This window comes from Cyanistes caeruleus, unplaced genomic scaffold (assembly GCF_971803275.1).
Source record: "Cyanistes caeruleus unplaced genomic scaffold, bCyaCae1.hap1.1 HAP1_SCAFFOLD_11, whole genome shotgun sequence".
Lineage (NCBI taxonomy): Eukaryota > Metazoa > Chordata > Aves > Passeriformes > Paridae > Cyanistes > Cyanistes caeruleus.
Window position 1 is genome coordinate 423,354 of NW_028255883.1, and position 15,444 is coordinate 438,797.

Here is a 15,444-nt window from a genome sequence, read left to right on the forward strand (position 1 = left end):
ACTTGTTAAACCTCACCTTGTTGGGTCTGGCCCCTGGATCCAGCCTGTCCAGGTCCCTGTGCAGAGCTCTCCTACCCTGCAGCACATCAACACTCTCAGCCAACTCGGTGTCACCACGGTTCCATGAGGCCCTAGAGTGTCACAATGGTCTCCAGGATTCCATCAGGCCTCCCAGAGTCACAAAATCCCTTTGGTTCCGTGGGGCCCTGCAGTATCCCAGTGGTCCCATCATGACATGAGTCACAATGCTCTGTCCTGCTCTGTCACAATGCTCTGCATGGTTCCACAAGGCCCTGCAGTATCACAGGGGCCTCTTGGTTCCATGAGGCCTCAGACTGCTGTTGGGAAGGTAGAATTAGAAAGGAATTATAAATATGACTCTTTAGCCCAAAAGGCTAAGGAAGAAATACAAATTAAAGCATGGTTTGAATAATTCAAAGAAACCCGTCTGGTGTGCCGGAACAATTCCTTTCCCCCAATAAAACTAAGCTAAGACCCCTCTTCCCAGCCTTATAAAGAAAGATCTGAAGGACCCTGAGATAACTAAAAATATGCAAAAGCAGCGATTTCTATAGGTCACACACAAATGTTACTGTATTAGTATACTTAGAAAGACTGGTTAGTAAAAGAATGGACTATTCAAATGTATAGGTTATAGAAGTAATTGTAAAGGAGAGCTCGCTCTCTTGTTTCTCTGGCCTCACTCTTTCTATGCTCTTGCCTCGCTCCTTCTGCCCTTCTTTAAGTTTTTTCCCCAGCTCTCTCACTTCTGTTCTGTTCCTCTCTTTCTTAGCTATCTTAAGTCTTGAACTCATGTATTCATATTTTACCCACTTTTGTATTGTTCCCTCTGAGCCTGCTTTGAGCTTTGTCTGCTAGCTCCTAGTAGGCTCTCTCTTTCTCCCCACACCCTGAAATAAACTACTAACATCTAACTCGACTATAGAAGTCTCTGCCGTGTCTCGGATCGTCCACACCCCAAAAGGGTCTCTTACAGAGTGCCACAAGGAATCCCTTGGTGGTGCAGTGCCACAGTGGAGCCCAGGTTACACAAGGTCCCGCAGTGTCACCCTTGGTTCCATGGGGCACTACAATGTCACAGGTGTTCCCTTAGTTCCCTTAGAGTCCCTGCAATGGAACAATGGCCCCTTGATCCCACTGGGGCCCAGGGTCTCACCAGGGTCTCCTTGGTTCCACAGTGGCCCCTTGGTTCCACAAGGCCCAGCAGTGTCACATTGGCCTCTGTGGTTCCATGAGGACCCCGACTGTCACCATGGACTCCTTGTTTCCATGTAGCCCCACGGTGTCCCAATGGCTCTTTGGCTCTTTGGTGCCATGTGGGACACAGTGTCACTGTGGTCCTCTGAGTTCCACCAGGCCCCGCAGTGTCACAGTGGCCCCTTGCTTCCCCAGGGCCCTGCAGGGTCACAATCATCAGAGAATCAACCAGGCTGGAAAAGGCCTTGGAGAGCATCAAGTCCAACCTGTGACCCAACACCACCTTGTCACCCAGACCATGGCACTCAGTGCCACATCCAGACTGTCCTTAAACACTTCCAGGGACGGTCACTCACCCAGCTCCCTGGACAGCTCATTCCAATGCCCAATCATCCTTTCTGTGAAGAATATTTCCTAATGTCCAGCCTAAACATCCCCTGGTGCAGCTTAAGGCTGTGTCCACTTGTGCTGGGACTGTTCCCTGGGTAAAGAGCCTGACCTCCACCTGGCTGCACCCTCCTGTCAGGTTGTTGTAGAGAGTGATGAGGTCTCCCCTGAACCTCCTCTTCTCCAGGATAAACAACCCCAGCTCCCTCAGCCGCTCCTCACAAGATGTGTATTCCAGCAGCCTTGTTGCCCTTCTCTGGACATGCTCCAGCCCTTCCATGTCTTTCCAAAATTGGGGACCCAGAACTGGACACAGCACTCGAGGTGAAGCTCAACCAGTGCCAAGCATAGGGGAAGAATCCCTGGCCTGGTCCTGATGACCACACTGTTCCTGATCCAGGCCAGGTGCCATTGGCCTCCTTGGCCACCTGGGCACACTGATGGCTCATGCCCAGCCTGCTGTCCATCAGTGCCCCAGGTCCCTTTCTCCCTGCCTGCTGGCCAGCCTCTCTGTCCCCAGCCTGGAGAACTGCAGGGGTTGTTGTGGCCAAAGTGCAGGACCCAGCATTTGAACTTGTTAATCCTCACCTTGTTGGGTTTGGCCCCTGGATCCAGCCTGTCCAGGTCCCTGCGCAAAGCCCTCCTACCCTGCAGCACATCAACACTCCCAGCCAACTTGGTGTCACCATGGTTCCATGGGGCCCTAGAGTGTCACGATGGTCTCCAGGATTCCATCAGGCCTCCCATCCATCCATCTTTGGATTATACTGGGAGTGACTGGACTCATACTGGGAGTATCTGAGAGTGACTGGCAACATACCTTGCACATCATCCCCCATACTGGGGGTGACTGGGAGAAACTGGGAGCACGCTGGGGGCAAATGGCATCATACTGGGACTGACTGGGTTGATCTTGCCAGAGGCAACTGGGACCATCCTGGGAGTGCTGGCATGTGACAAGAATCATCCTGGAGCTTACTGGGCTCATATTGGTGTTGAAAGGGAGCAACTGGGATCTCTGAACACCACAGGTTCCTTTCCCACTCTCCGAAGAAGGAGCTTCACAGTATCCATGTGTGAGGTGACCTTCACCTGAACCAGATGCTGTTAGGAGAAAAAGCTGCCTGTGCTGGAAACTCCCACACAACAAGTCAATGCCAAGAGAGAGCATTTTCCTTTCATAACTTCCCTCCTGGAGCCACAGTCCTTTTGGATCACACAGAAGGCAAGAGAACAACACAAAATACTTGGCTGTGTCCAGTTTTTGGCTGGACCTGCAAACGGAGGGAGTGCCAGGGTCCACTGCCACAGACTCTCCTCTTGGGGAACAGAACCCCCCCAGGCTCCATCCCAAATGCTGCACACCCTGCTGGCTTAGAAACAAACCCTTTTTTTAAGAAGATGTTGACAGGAGCTCTCCCAAACATATGGCATTTAATGGCAATTTCCTTTCAAAATTACATCCATTCCAAAGGAAGAACAGAAAGCCCACAGCAATCCCAAAGGCACATATGGTACACCTGGGGAAATGCTCGATTTAGGGGCCAAGTGGGTTAAAAAATACCCATAAGAAGCCCCAGAGTCCAGAGTGCAAACTGCAGCAACCACTTACTGGATCATTTTGGCTGTGCTGCACACGTCTGCAGACTGTCTGTCCCCCTGCCAGGACAGAAGGACACCCGTCAGGGGCTGGGCTGGCTGCTGAGAATGCCTCAGGCAGGAGGATCCTCAGGCAATGAGCAGGCACCCAGAGCCGCTCTGACACTGAGGCCTCTGTGCCCCACAGCAACGGGAACACCACAAGGACACGGCAACATTCCTGTGACATCACAGCAGCAGCTCACCCAAAAACCTCCTGGAAGGTTCTCCTGGGTCACCAAGGAGCACAAAGGATCCTCAGAGGGCACAACCTACTGCCCTCCAAAGGATCCAAGACGAACTCAGAAAATGCAGCAAATGAGGACACCACACAAGGAAATACAACTTTTGGTCACTGATGCTTCTGATTAAAACCAGCAAGGCTTGTTCCCTCTGGGATCTTTGTTCTAGTTCTAAAAACAAACAAGGTTCTCTGCTGTAAATGTACAGAAAGCAGTAACTTGGGGAAAAGAAGGCTGCGAGTGCCAAAGCCTTGTGTGACTTCTTGGACATCCTGTGGCTGAGGGTGTCCAAGGCAATGGACTCACAAGCGGGGTCCCTGCCCTCCCGACTGACAGCTGCCATCTCTCCTTCAGCCCCACACGTGGCTCAAACAACCTCCTGTCAAGGGCCTCCATCCACACATTCCATCACCAGCCAGAGATGCTCATCAACCAGGTCACCCAGCATCCCTGAGGCCACAGCAGGGAGTGCTCCTGGCATCTGGTACAGCACTGTGGCTTTCCTGGGATCCTTCTGGTGTCTGTGTTTGAGAGGAGTGGGGTGGATGGAATCAGGATGGGTCACAGATCAGCAGCCCCACTGCAAGCAGTGCTTTCTCCTGCTGTGTGGGGACCGTGGGGTGACTGATATTGGGACTCCTCTGGCTTTGGTCCTGCAGAGCACACAGTGGGTCAGACACTGGGCTGAGGGAAGGGGTCCCATGGAAACCCAGCACAGGCATTTCTCTTTGGAGAGGGGGTTCTGCAGGGAGAAAGCAGAAGAGACTTTCCTGTCTGCTGAGATTCCCTCTCCTCCTTCAGCAGCCATACCACAATCCATCAGTACCAGAGTTGATAGGATCATTTACATGCCAGGCAACACAAGGCACTCAAAACTGAACCGTGCCAGAGCCCAGCCCTGCCTGCCCATTTGGAGGGTGTGGGGGAATGGAATTTCAGCTGGAGTTGACCCACAATGATAATTTGCCACTTGTGGGTTTCTCACAGCCTTAGAAGGAGTTTGAGATCTCTGTCCCCAACACTTGTTCACCCTTCAAGTGCACACACGTGCCTGGGGGCAAATCAGGTTCCCTGGAGTGGTGGTTGCTTCCCTTTGAAACGGGAGCTGTTGCCTTTTCTGGCACACTTATCTCCCTTCTAACCATTAGAAAGTGGGAGAGTAAAGGAAATGACCCTGGTGGAAGGGGACCAGAACCTTGGAAAAAGATGAAACGTCTTTTGTCTGAATTACAAATTAAAACTTATTCATTTAGTCCTTTAGTACTAATCTATTACTACAAACAAAATGATGTTTCTGAGCTTATTGTTGGGATTCAGGGCATCATTTCTTGTTCTTGATGTTATTATTATTTATTAGTATTACTTTTCATTGGTAACACTTTTAAATCTTAGACATTAATAACAATGGCTGGATATCACACTGAAATGTATGTGAAACACACATTGAAAAACAATGACTGAAAGTCTCTTGCTTTTCCCACTGGGATAAAACTGTACACTCAATTCCAAGTTGCCAGTGGATTCTAAAGACAGAAAATCCTGTTAATGGTGGGTCTGGTGTGGTTTGGAGCTGGGGAAGGGTCTCATCCCCTCCCAGAGCTGCCCCAAGCCCGCTCTGCTGCCACGTCTGCACTCACAGCCCCTCACGGCTGCCCTGCCCTGGGGACATGGTGGCACCCCCTCCTGCCAGGGCTGAGGCTCCTCATGGCCCCTCACAGCCCCTCACGGCTCCATGGAACTTCTCATGGCCCTGTAGAACCTCTCATAGCCCCTCACAGCCCTTCATTTCCCCTCACAGCCCCTCACGGCCCCTCACAGCCCCAGGCGCGGGGCTCCTCCCAAAGGAGAAGGGCTCGGGCCCTGCTTGTTCTCCTTTTATTTCGGTCCCTTCACAGCGCCGAGTAAAGAAAGGCTGAATGGAGCCTTTCGCCAGCGTTTCCCTCGGGCTTCATTGCGGGCTGAAGCTCTGTGCTGGCGCTGGCCCGAGCACCAACATCCCTGCAGCCCCCAAGGCCTTTGCTGTCCCCCCGTGTCCATTCCCTGTCCCCGAGTCCCGCCCGGCTCTGGCAGCAGCAGCAGCCGCAGCGCAGCGGGCGCAGGCCCGGCCCGGCCGGGGCTCCCGGCCACGAGCAGCAGCAGCAGCGCCGGCCCTTCCCACCTGCTCCTGCCTCGGCTTCCCAGGGCTTTTGCCAGGGCAATTCTGGACTACAGCAACAATCCCCCACAAACAGCCCTCAGGCTTCCTCAGGGCCCGCCTCTGCTGCCCTGAGCCAGCCCTCTGAGGAAGAAAGGATCGGGTTCCAGCGCTGTTTTCAGCTCTGTTTTACTCACCCTGAGGTGACAGCAGGAGGCTGTTGGTACCTTTGCCCTGGCAATTGTAAATCTCGTCTGCTTTTGCCTTTCTTCTGCTTGCCACTTGAATTTTATCCATAAAACTGCAATTGCCTCTTTCAATCAGTGCTGCCCAGAGTCCTTTTGTGATGGGGAACTCAGGATTTTTGTTGCAGGCATCATGAGTAGCAGATCTTGAAATGTTCCCAAGTCCCTGAGCACAAAGTCTTAAGAGAATTTAAGCCACACAGGTCACATTTGCAGTGCTCAAACACAGCCCTGTTGCTGCTGCTGCTGCTGAAATAGAATCAAGTGACAGAGGCCATCACACAAATTGCCTCTGCAGTGGCAAATAAAATGAAAAAATCCACCAGGAGAAAGGAAAAACAGAACTTGTCACTTCATTGCTTCTTCCGAGCAGCAGCAGAAAGTGGAGATGCCCAGAGGTATTTCCAGCTGCTGCTGATCCCAGCTGGAGCCCAGCCTGCTGCCCAGTCCCAGTGGGAACCTGAGCCCAGCCCGGGCAGCTCCCGCAGTGTCGGGAGCTCAGCGCACGCGGGGCAGGCCCAGAGCCCCGGGCACGGCCGCCCATTGCGGGGCAGCGGCACAGACGGAATGTCCTGCGGCCCAAACCTCCTGCTCCTCACACACAGCTCCCATCCTCCTCCCCCTCCTCCTCTCCTGGCATGGCACAAATTCCAGCTCCGAGGAGGCTTCCCAAGAGAGGCCTCAGGCTCCTGTTTCAGCCTGAGTGTCCCTGCAGAGGAACAGGGCACCTTTCAGGCACTTCCACAAGCTCCAGGTTCTCATTTCCTGGGCAATCTGCCATGCAAACAGGCTTGCCAAAAAGAACAAAGGCAAAGGGAATGAATTGGGAATTATTAGGAAAAAATGACCCTTCTTAACAGACAAAGTTCACCAAGTCATTCCCTCCATTTATCCTTTTGGCCTTCTTTCATCTACTCAGTGGTCCAGCTTATCATGTTCTAGTGCTTATCAACAACTGATTGTGCTCTTGATTTGTACCAGTGCAAGAGATGTAGAATCATCTACACTGAACACACAAACAAACTCCCTCTGTCAGCCCATTTTCATGTTCCAGATCACTTTCAAGATATCCATGGCGCTATTGGAATGATGAGCTCTCCACTGCTGGCTGCAGGCTCTGGAGATTCTTTCTCCACATTCAGCCAGGCTTGTATTCCCTAACAATTCCTGGCAGCTGATCATGATTTCTTCGGGTAGAAGAGTAACAATGAAAACCTTAGCAATGGCACAACTCCCCTGTCTGCAAGGAAAAGCAAGAACAAGTTGTCAAGTTCTTCAGATAATTTGTCCTGCTTTGCTGCAAGAGTTGTGCTGCACGCACAGTGTGGGAAGCCAAGAGAAGCTGCAGCTGGGGGCACATCTTGAGACAGGAGCTGCACCTTGTTCTCCAGGACAGGTTTTTGGAAAGAACAGACAGGACTGTGGAGAAGATTCTGGGAAAATTGAAACAGCTTTTTTAAGAAATGAAAATAAAACCAAAAGAAACTACCAGTATGTTTTTCTTTATTTTTCTCTATTTATTTTTATGTTTCCCTTTTCCATCTTGCACTGTTTCTCCATCCCATTCATTCCAAATGGATCTCACCTCTAAGATCTGAGACTTGGCAAGTTTTAGACATTGTAAAATACCATGAGCAATACCCAGTTTGCCTTCCCCTGTTTTTCTTGGAAAGCAATGCTGGAGACACAAGTGCAGTGCTTGGGTCAGGTACAAATTCTGCATTCAGGGAATGTGCTCAGACAGTGTCTGACGCTCAGCAGGGAGAAGGCACAGCAGCAGCCAAGGGCATTGCTGTGCCCCTGTGCAGGAATCAAGACTCTGGCTCTTGGCTCAACACGGCAAAGTTCCCGTGTTTGGCCAGGCTCAGGAGCTGCCCGGGGAGCGCGGGGCTCGGCGCGGGGCCGAGCGGGCAACGGACAAACGGCCCCGGGGACAAACGGCCCCGGTGCTTCAGTTGCAGCGGCAGCAGCGGCAGCAGCAGCAGCAGCGGCGGCGGCGGCAGCAGCGCAAAGAGAAAAAGCAGCGAAAGAAGCGAAATTATTGCCCCTCTTCCCCTCTCCCTCTCCCACTGTTCCACCCTCTCTCCCGCGTTCCCTCACCCATTCCCGATCTCCTTTTCTCTCTGTTCCCCTCCTCTCCCAGTTTCCCTCTCCCCTTGCCCGCCCGGGACATGCCCCCGGCCCGCCCCTGGCCCCGGCCCCGGCCCCGGCGCCGGCCCCGGGCGTCCCGCCTCGCTCTCGCCTCCGCCCGGCTCTGGCCGAGCTGGCGCTGGCGCTTCTGGGCGGGCCTCAGTGCCTGGGGCTGGGGCGGTATCGCCGCCCTTTGGCTCCGCCTGCTCCGAGCCCTGCCCCGGCCCTGGCCCTGGTCCCGGCCCTTGCCCCGGCTCCTCCCGGGGCCCGCGGAGGACACAGGCGGTGCAGCCGTTGCCGCCGCCTCCGCTGCGGCTTCCCCGGCCCGAGCTCCGCCGCTCGGCAGCGCGGCCGCTGGCCCCGAGCCGCCGCTGTCGCGTTCCAAGGAGCGGACGCCTGCGGATGCTCGGCCCGGGGAGGTCGGGGAGCGCTCGGGGGCCGTTCCTGGCCCCGGGCCGAGCGCTGACGGCCGCGTCTCTTCCCCAGGGAAGGCGCAGGAGGCCCTGCAGCAGCGCTACAGGATCGGCTCGCTGCTGGGGCGCGGCGGCTTCGGCAGGGTTTTCTCGGCCACTCGGCTCTCGGATGGCGCCCCGGTGAGCAGAGGGGCCAGCGGCGGGCGGAGGAGGAGGAGAGGGCGGAGGAGGAGAAGGGGTCGGCGGAGGAGGATGGGGCTGGACACGGTAGGCGGCGAGCTGAATCCGCTGCTCCCTTTGGCTTGCAGGTGGCCATCAAAAAGGTGCCACGGAACCGCGTCCGGCACTGGGGCGAGCTGGTGAGTGAGCGGGGCCAGCGGCAGAAGCCGGGGCGTGCCGGGCGGGGATGAGCCGGGGCCCGGCAGGGTGGGAGCCACCAGGACACCTGGAGGGAGAGCGGGCGTGGGGCCAGCGGAGGGCACAGAGCATCCCGGGCTGGCTGAGGGCTCCCCGAGCCCTGGCACGGGCTCAGCCCCACTGACGGCACCGTGCTCCTCCCGCAGCCCGACGGCACCAGCGCACCACTGGAGATAGTGCTGCTGGACAAGGTGTCCACAGGCTTCCCCGGTGTGGTGCAGCTGCTGGATTGGTTTGAGCTCCCCAACACCATCGTGATGGTACTGGAGCGCCCAGAGCGGTGTCAGGACCTGCGGCATTTCATTCGGGCACGGAGGTTCCTGTCAGAGGAAGAGGCGCGGGAGCTGTTCCGGCAGGTGCTGGAGGCCGTGCAGCACTGCACCAGCTGCGGGGTCCTGCACAGAGACATCAAACCAGAGAACATCCTGGTTGACCTGGACACCGGGCAGGCAAAATTAATTGACTTCGGCTGTGGCACCTACCTGCAGGACACAGCCTACACTCAATTTGCAGGTGAGCCCACCCAGGAGTAGGCTCCCGGTCCCGGCATCTCCTGGCACAACATCTCAGGGCCCAACCAGGGTGTGGCAGCAGGGATTCCCCCAGGACAGGGGCTGGGGCTGGGGCAGCCAGCATGACAAAATCCCCCGTGGGTGGGGGTAGCAGAGAGGGGGAGCCAGGACCTGTGCACCAGCTGGTTTGGTGTGCAGGTGAGAATGGGCTTGGACTGCTGTGCTTCCCTGCTTTGCCTTGGTTCATAATATTTTTTGGGCAATGCCAGCAGGGAGGATGTGGGTATGGTTTTTCCCCAGCACTGGGAGAGGGTTTTTCCTTTGTTTGTCATGGTCGGGCCTTGCCAGGGTTTCTGCTGCCATCTTCCAGCACCAGTGCCTTCTTTTCCAACCCTGGGTTTGTACACAAGTCCCAGGTGCTGGCGAGAGGGCAGCAGGTCACCCCGTGTGCCACTGGGGCAGCCCCACATGCCCAGGGATGCTGGGCTCAGGCTCTGGGAGCAGCAGCATCCCCCTGATGAGCTCCATCCGTATTCCATAGGAACACGATCATACAGACCCCCGGAATGGACCAACTTCAGATGGTACTATGGCGAGGCAGCAACCGTCTGGACCCTGGGCATCCTGCTGCATGAGATGGTCTGCGGGAAGCACCCTTTCAGGAGGGGCTGGAACATCAGCTGGGGCCAGCTCCCGCTGCCACAACGGCTCTCCCAAGGTGGATCCTCATCTCTGGGCACGGGGGGAACACCAGTGTTGGGAGACAGCAGCGGGCTCGTGAGCATCCCACTCTGGCAGCTGCTGAGGAGGTGGCACATGTCCTGCTCTCCTGCTCTCCTCCAAAACAGAGAATTGATGGGAAAGTTCAGGCCCAGCTCTGGGCACATCCAGCGTGGCCTGGGCACGGGTATAGTGGGGCAAAGCAGACAGGAGCCTTCTCCAACTGACCAGTGGTTTGTGGTTTCTCTCCCCAGATTGCCAAGTTCTGATCAGGCGGTGTTTATCCCTGCACTACTTGGACAGGCCCTCATTAGAAGACCTGTTCAGTGATCCCTGGATGCAGGATATTCATCAGCCATAGAAGAAGGGGGAGAGCCACGGGCACAGTGATGCAGGGACCTGGTAAGTTACAGCTCCACACATACCCTGGCAATCAGAAGCAAAGAAACCCAGACTTCTTTGTCCTGCCTGTGTCACTGCACAGGGCTCATCGAGTGAGAACACGCAGCCCTTGTGCTGGAGCTCAGCTGCTCTGCCCAGCACTGGTGGCCGCCATCTGAGCTGGTTTTGCTTGTCCTGGTTCAGTGACAGCCGGGCCCTGGGCAGAACCCTGACAGCCTGGTGTCACCCCAGGGAAGAAGGAGCCCCTGCAGAGGCTGCACCAGGTGGGGCTGCTGCTGCTGCTGCTGCTGGGGACATGGAGGACAACAGCAAGGATGACAACCTCTTCCTCCACCTGGCCAGCGGCAGCTGGCGATGATGGACTTTGATTCTGGCACCTTCTTGAAAGCAAGGCTCCACAGAGAATTTTCAGGTAAGTCCAGACCCAGGGGGATGCTCCCAGATTTGTGCATTGGCCGGGAACCAAAGGTTTCCCCTTTGCTGGGGTGGATGCAACTGATTCTTCAGTGGCTGCCCAGCTGGTTTTTGGCAGGGCTGGGGGTGTGGGCTGGGGTGGTTACGAAATGGGAGTGGGCTCCTGGTCCTGCCAACAGCCCCCAGCACCCACGGTGCCCCAGGCTGGGGCTGGGGCAGCCAGCCCAACACAAACAAACCCCCATGGCAGGAGCACAGGTGGGACTCCAGAACCTGAGCACAGCTGCTTTGCTGTGCAGGCAAGGAAGGGCTTGGGCTGCTCCACTCCCCTGCTTTGCTTTGGGATCACCGTGATTTTGGGGGACAGTGCAGGGGGGAAGGGAGAAAGCATGGGCTTCCCTCACCCGTGGGTGGGTTTTTCCCTAGAATGGAGGGGTTGGGCCTTCCTCAAACTCCTGACAGACATAAGATTTTTTACCTTTTTTCTTCTTTCCCCTATTTGTCTGTAACCTATTTTCATTAATTTATTGTTTGTTTTTCTAAAGGAAGAATTCTAGGTGGGGTCCAGTCTGGATCGGGAAGTGCTTGGTGTGGTGTGGATGGGCCGTGCCCTTGGAGAAGGCTGAGGACATCGTTTGGGACCAGCTTTTCTTCTGGCAGCAGATGGTGTGAGGTGGGTCCTCATCTCCTTGGCATGGGTGGGACAAGAGCTTTTGGGAGATGGCAGCGGGCACAGGAGCATCCCGCTCTGGGCAGCTGCTGAGGGGCTGGATCTGCCGTGGCTGGCTGCAGGCTGGGCACATGTCCTGCCCTCCTGCTCTGCTCCCAAAGGCAGCAGTGATGGGCAGCTTTGGGCTCAGCGCTGAGCACGGCCAGCATGGCCTGGGCACCGTGGGTGGCTGGGACAAGGGGACAGGAGCCTCGAGCTGACAGGAGGTTTCTGGTTTCTCTCCTTGCAGCCGGGCTCTGCGGATGCTGAGGCTGCTCTGGGCTCTGCCAGGGCTCTGCTGGGCTCAGCACCGGGCCGGGATCAGCCAAAGAAGAAACGATGTGACCTCCAGCAGAGACTTGAGCATTTTGGCAATGCAGCTCAAGTCTGCAGAGTGTCCACCTCCAAAGGAAAACATGACACCCCCCCCAAAATTAAACTTGTTCCATAACTTCTGATAAGAAATCAATCTGGGATGACCCCAAATGTCATTCTTCTGCTTTCTCAAGCTGTAGCTCAGCCCTTCTCTGAACAGTTCTCTCCCCCACCTGCCTTTTACTTCACAACTGCTCCCTCCTTTCCCCCAGTGATTTCCCAGCCCATCACAATCTCCATCACACTGCAGCCTTCCTTGATGCCCCTCACCACGAGGAAGGCCAAGCCCCAGGCTCAGGGACTCATCCTGTCACTGGCTGAAGAGCAGCAATGTTTGTTGGTGCCTGGGGCTCTTGGATGTCTCTGTATCCATGGACAGAAGGGTCTGTCAGTGCCACGGGCTCTGAAGGATGTTTCTGAATCCATGGACAGAAGGTCTGTCCTTGCAAAGGTTTCCATAATATCTTTGTACCCATGAGTATGGAATGAACACAGAGGGTGAAAGCGTCAGTCACGTTGTTTACACACTCCTTCCTTTCCATACAAGACACATCCATGCACACCCCCATGTATAGATATATTAAAAGGATAGGGATGGATAGAGATTTCCCACAGAGCTCTAACTTTGGCATAACTCACCTTGTAAGCCATGGCCAGGGGATTTTTTTCCCCAGCTCTGTGTGAGTAGGTGTCCAAGAACTGAAGGGAACAGCATTTAGAAGCAGTTTCAGGATTTCTAGGCAGGAAAGGGAGCTGACAACCATCCACATAACTCACCATATTCGTCAGGATGGGCTGCTGGTTCTTTAGGAATATGGCACAATGGAGACACGAGACTTGGGATAATCCCAGCTCTCTGTGGATCTGTGTAAAGGGTGGAGCAGCAGAAACACCTTGTGTCTTCTTTGGGGACACAAGGTCCAAGGAGCTGGGCTGGTGGCAGAGCGTGACCTGGGCTGGTGGCAGGTGAAGTCTCATTTCATGACATCCTGGAATGGCACAGGACAAAGCTCCAAGCACCCACAGCCCCACTGAGGAAGTCCTTGGAGTGCTGCACATCCCATAGGAAAAGCTGCATTCACTCAGTCCATTGGGATTTATCATTTCCATTTGCAACACTTTAGGTCCAAGTTTCAAACTGCAAAATTTTGACACTCAAGACACAGTCATGAAGAACATGTATTTCCTATTCCTTTAACTGCAGTGTAAAATATCTTAATATTGGAAAACATCCATCAAATCTGTAAAGGAAGGCAGCTAACGGATCCTTTCCAGTAGCACATGTACAAACTAAGGAACTAAAATCAAAGCTGAGTTCTCTTTTTCAAAGGATCAGTTACCTCTTTCTTATTCCAGAGTTATAGAAGATTTTTCACTACACATTTGCGAGTAATGTTTATCTTTCATGGTTTTTTCGTGTTTGTTTGTTTGTTTGTTTGTTTTTCTACAGAAAACATGTCCTGGAAAAGGCATGCCCTTTGCTCTGGTTCCCGTGTGGAGCAGCTCCCTTCGCGCTGGCTGAGCTGCTCAGGCAGAGCCCGGCAGCTCCCCGCCCTGCAGGGCTGAGGCTTTTCCCCGTTGCTGGGCACAGACTGATGGAGCAGCAGTGCTGAACACGGGCACACGCAGAGGGACCAGAGCAGCTGCCTTTGCCCACCTGGAGCTCCAAGGCCAAACTCTGAGCAGGCACAGCTGGAAGAGACTCGCAGGCTCCCTGTTGGCTCTGCTGCCCCACTTGTGCCCGGCCCAGCTCTGTGTGAGGCAGAGGGAGAACAAGGGGCAGCTCCCTCCCAGCCCAGGGACCCTTCCAGCCCCAGGCCTTGGGCCACTGTCAGCACCTGCTGCTCCAGCCACGGCTTCTGCTGGCACTGCCAGCAACAACCAAACTGGGGCTGGTCCCGAGGGAGCAGCAGCAGTGCCTGGATCTGATCCCTCAGTCTGGGGCAGGCCCCTGGGGGAACAGAGAGCACAGCAAGAGGGCCAAAACCAGGCAGGGTCAGAGACTGGGAAGAGCCAGAGCTGGGAGCAGGAGCAGCTGCTTCATTGCACTCTTGGAGAAAGCTCTTGGCTGGGTCAAAGCGCTGAAAGGTGTGAAAGGCAGAGAGGAGGCCACACCAAACAATGCTCCTGTTTTCACACCCTTCTGTAATAAATGGCAATGATTTGTGCTAACTAAATTGTAACTGTTTGGAAAGTTATTATTAGGAGCAATCAAGGGAATTAGTGTTACAAGGCAGATGTACCCCCCTACAGATGTTACATGTTAAAATTAAGGTAGATGATGTAATTTTGAGATAAGAAATGTCCTAAGACAAAATCGACCTTGAGATGGATAAACTTGGTATGACTTTAGGCATGAGGCCTGAAAATTATAAAAGATAAGACTAATTAGTGGAGCGCAATGCTCACTTACATAACACTAGGCTTAGTACGCACGTGCAACCTGTGAGGTTATCCAGAGGACAATGAGGATGAGTGTAAGCCTTCAAGCAAAAGACCACCAAAAGAAGACTGAAGACCCCCTAGCAGCAAGTGAAGCATGGACCATAGAAGAATAGTAATTTAAAAATTGGAAGTAGGGGGAAACTTGCAGGAAACATGAATGAATATGTAGAAGCGTACAGTATATAAGTTTAGTTTTAATTGCTTTTTTTGTACATGAGGTAGGGTGAGAAGCCCTCCCCATACTCCGGTCAGTTTTACTTATGCTTTAATCATACTTAATTACTGACAAACTATATATATATATATATATATATATATATATATATATATATGTGTGTGTGTGTGTGTGTATATATATATATATATATACATACCTGAATATATTTACTAAATTGTACTCTTTCACTAAATTGTATTTCTTTTATACCAAAACTGTATTCAATGCACTAAATTCTATCCATTTTTTCTTTATTATTAAATTACTATTAACTCAATAGACCTAGTTGTCAAAATTCTAATTTCATTTAGAACACTAACAGAAATGAGCTACCAACAGAGCTTGTTTTGATCTACATCAAACTTTGAGAAATGTCCCTCCTCCTGACAGCGACTCCTCTGCAGCTGCTCTGGGAGATCTCCTGGGCCCAGCCCAGTAAAGGAGATTTCACTGGAGCTGAGGTGCTCGAGGGGGCCCATTTCAATGCTCTGCTGAAGCCCAAGGACATTGTGTTTCTCCAAGGAGCAGTGTTCCTTTCTATGTTCCTTTCTGGCACTCGCTGGCCCATGAGGGACAGGATTCACTTGCTGCTCCTGGGTGAGTTACAGCCACAGCGAGAGGGAGGAGCCCACCCATGGCTGCTGCTGGGTCCAGACATTGGGTGAGATAAAACTGTTCTAAATGAAATTAGAATTTGGACAACTTGGTCTCTTGAGTTAATAACAGTTTAATTAAAAATGAATACAATTTAGTAAATTGAATAAAAAATTCGTATAAAAGACTGCAATTTAGTAAAAGAATACAATTTAATAAAAAAATGCAATTT

General features: G+C 53.5%; 1 protein-coding gene and 1 long non-coding RNA gene across 5 annotated transcripts in view; both read left to right on the plus strand.

Annotated features, from left to right (window-relative positions):
* Positions 1–14,133, plus strand: part of LOC147647287 (serine/threonine-protein kinase pim-1-like) — a 66,745-nt gene extending 52,612 nt beyond the window's left edge. Inside the window, exons 1-8 of one of the 4 annotated variants that reach the window (XM_086872297.1) lie at positions 7,800–8,587; positions 8,716–8,766; positions 8,971–9,337; positions 9,878–10,054; positions 10,311–10,458; positions 10,642–10,870; positions 11,418–11,545; positions 11,832–14,133. In XM_086872297.1, the coding sequence (XP_086728423.1) occupies positions 8,036–8,587; positions 8,716–8,766; positions 8,971–9,337; positions 9,878–10,054; positions 10,311–10,417 (1,254 nt within the window). In that variant the 5' untranslated portion in view covers positions 7,800–8,035 and the 3' untranslated portion in view covers positions 10,418–10,458; positions 10,642–10,870; positions 11,418–11,545; positions 11,832–14,133. Of the gene's footprint in view, positions 1–7,799; positions 8,588–8,715; positions 8,767–8,970; positions 9,338–9,877; positions 10,055–10,310; positions 10,459–10,641; positions 10,871–11,417; positions 11,546–11,831 lie in introns of those variants that run through there. The other 3 variants (XM_086872299.1, XM_086872298.1, XM_086872300.1) reach the window with 3 other exon arrangements.
* The window catches only part of LOC147647286 (uncharacterized), a 245,522-nt gene that overhangs the window by 65,047 nt on the left and 165,031 nt on the right, over positions 1–15,444 (plus strand). The gene's annotated exons all lie outside the window — the stretch shown is intronic.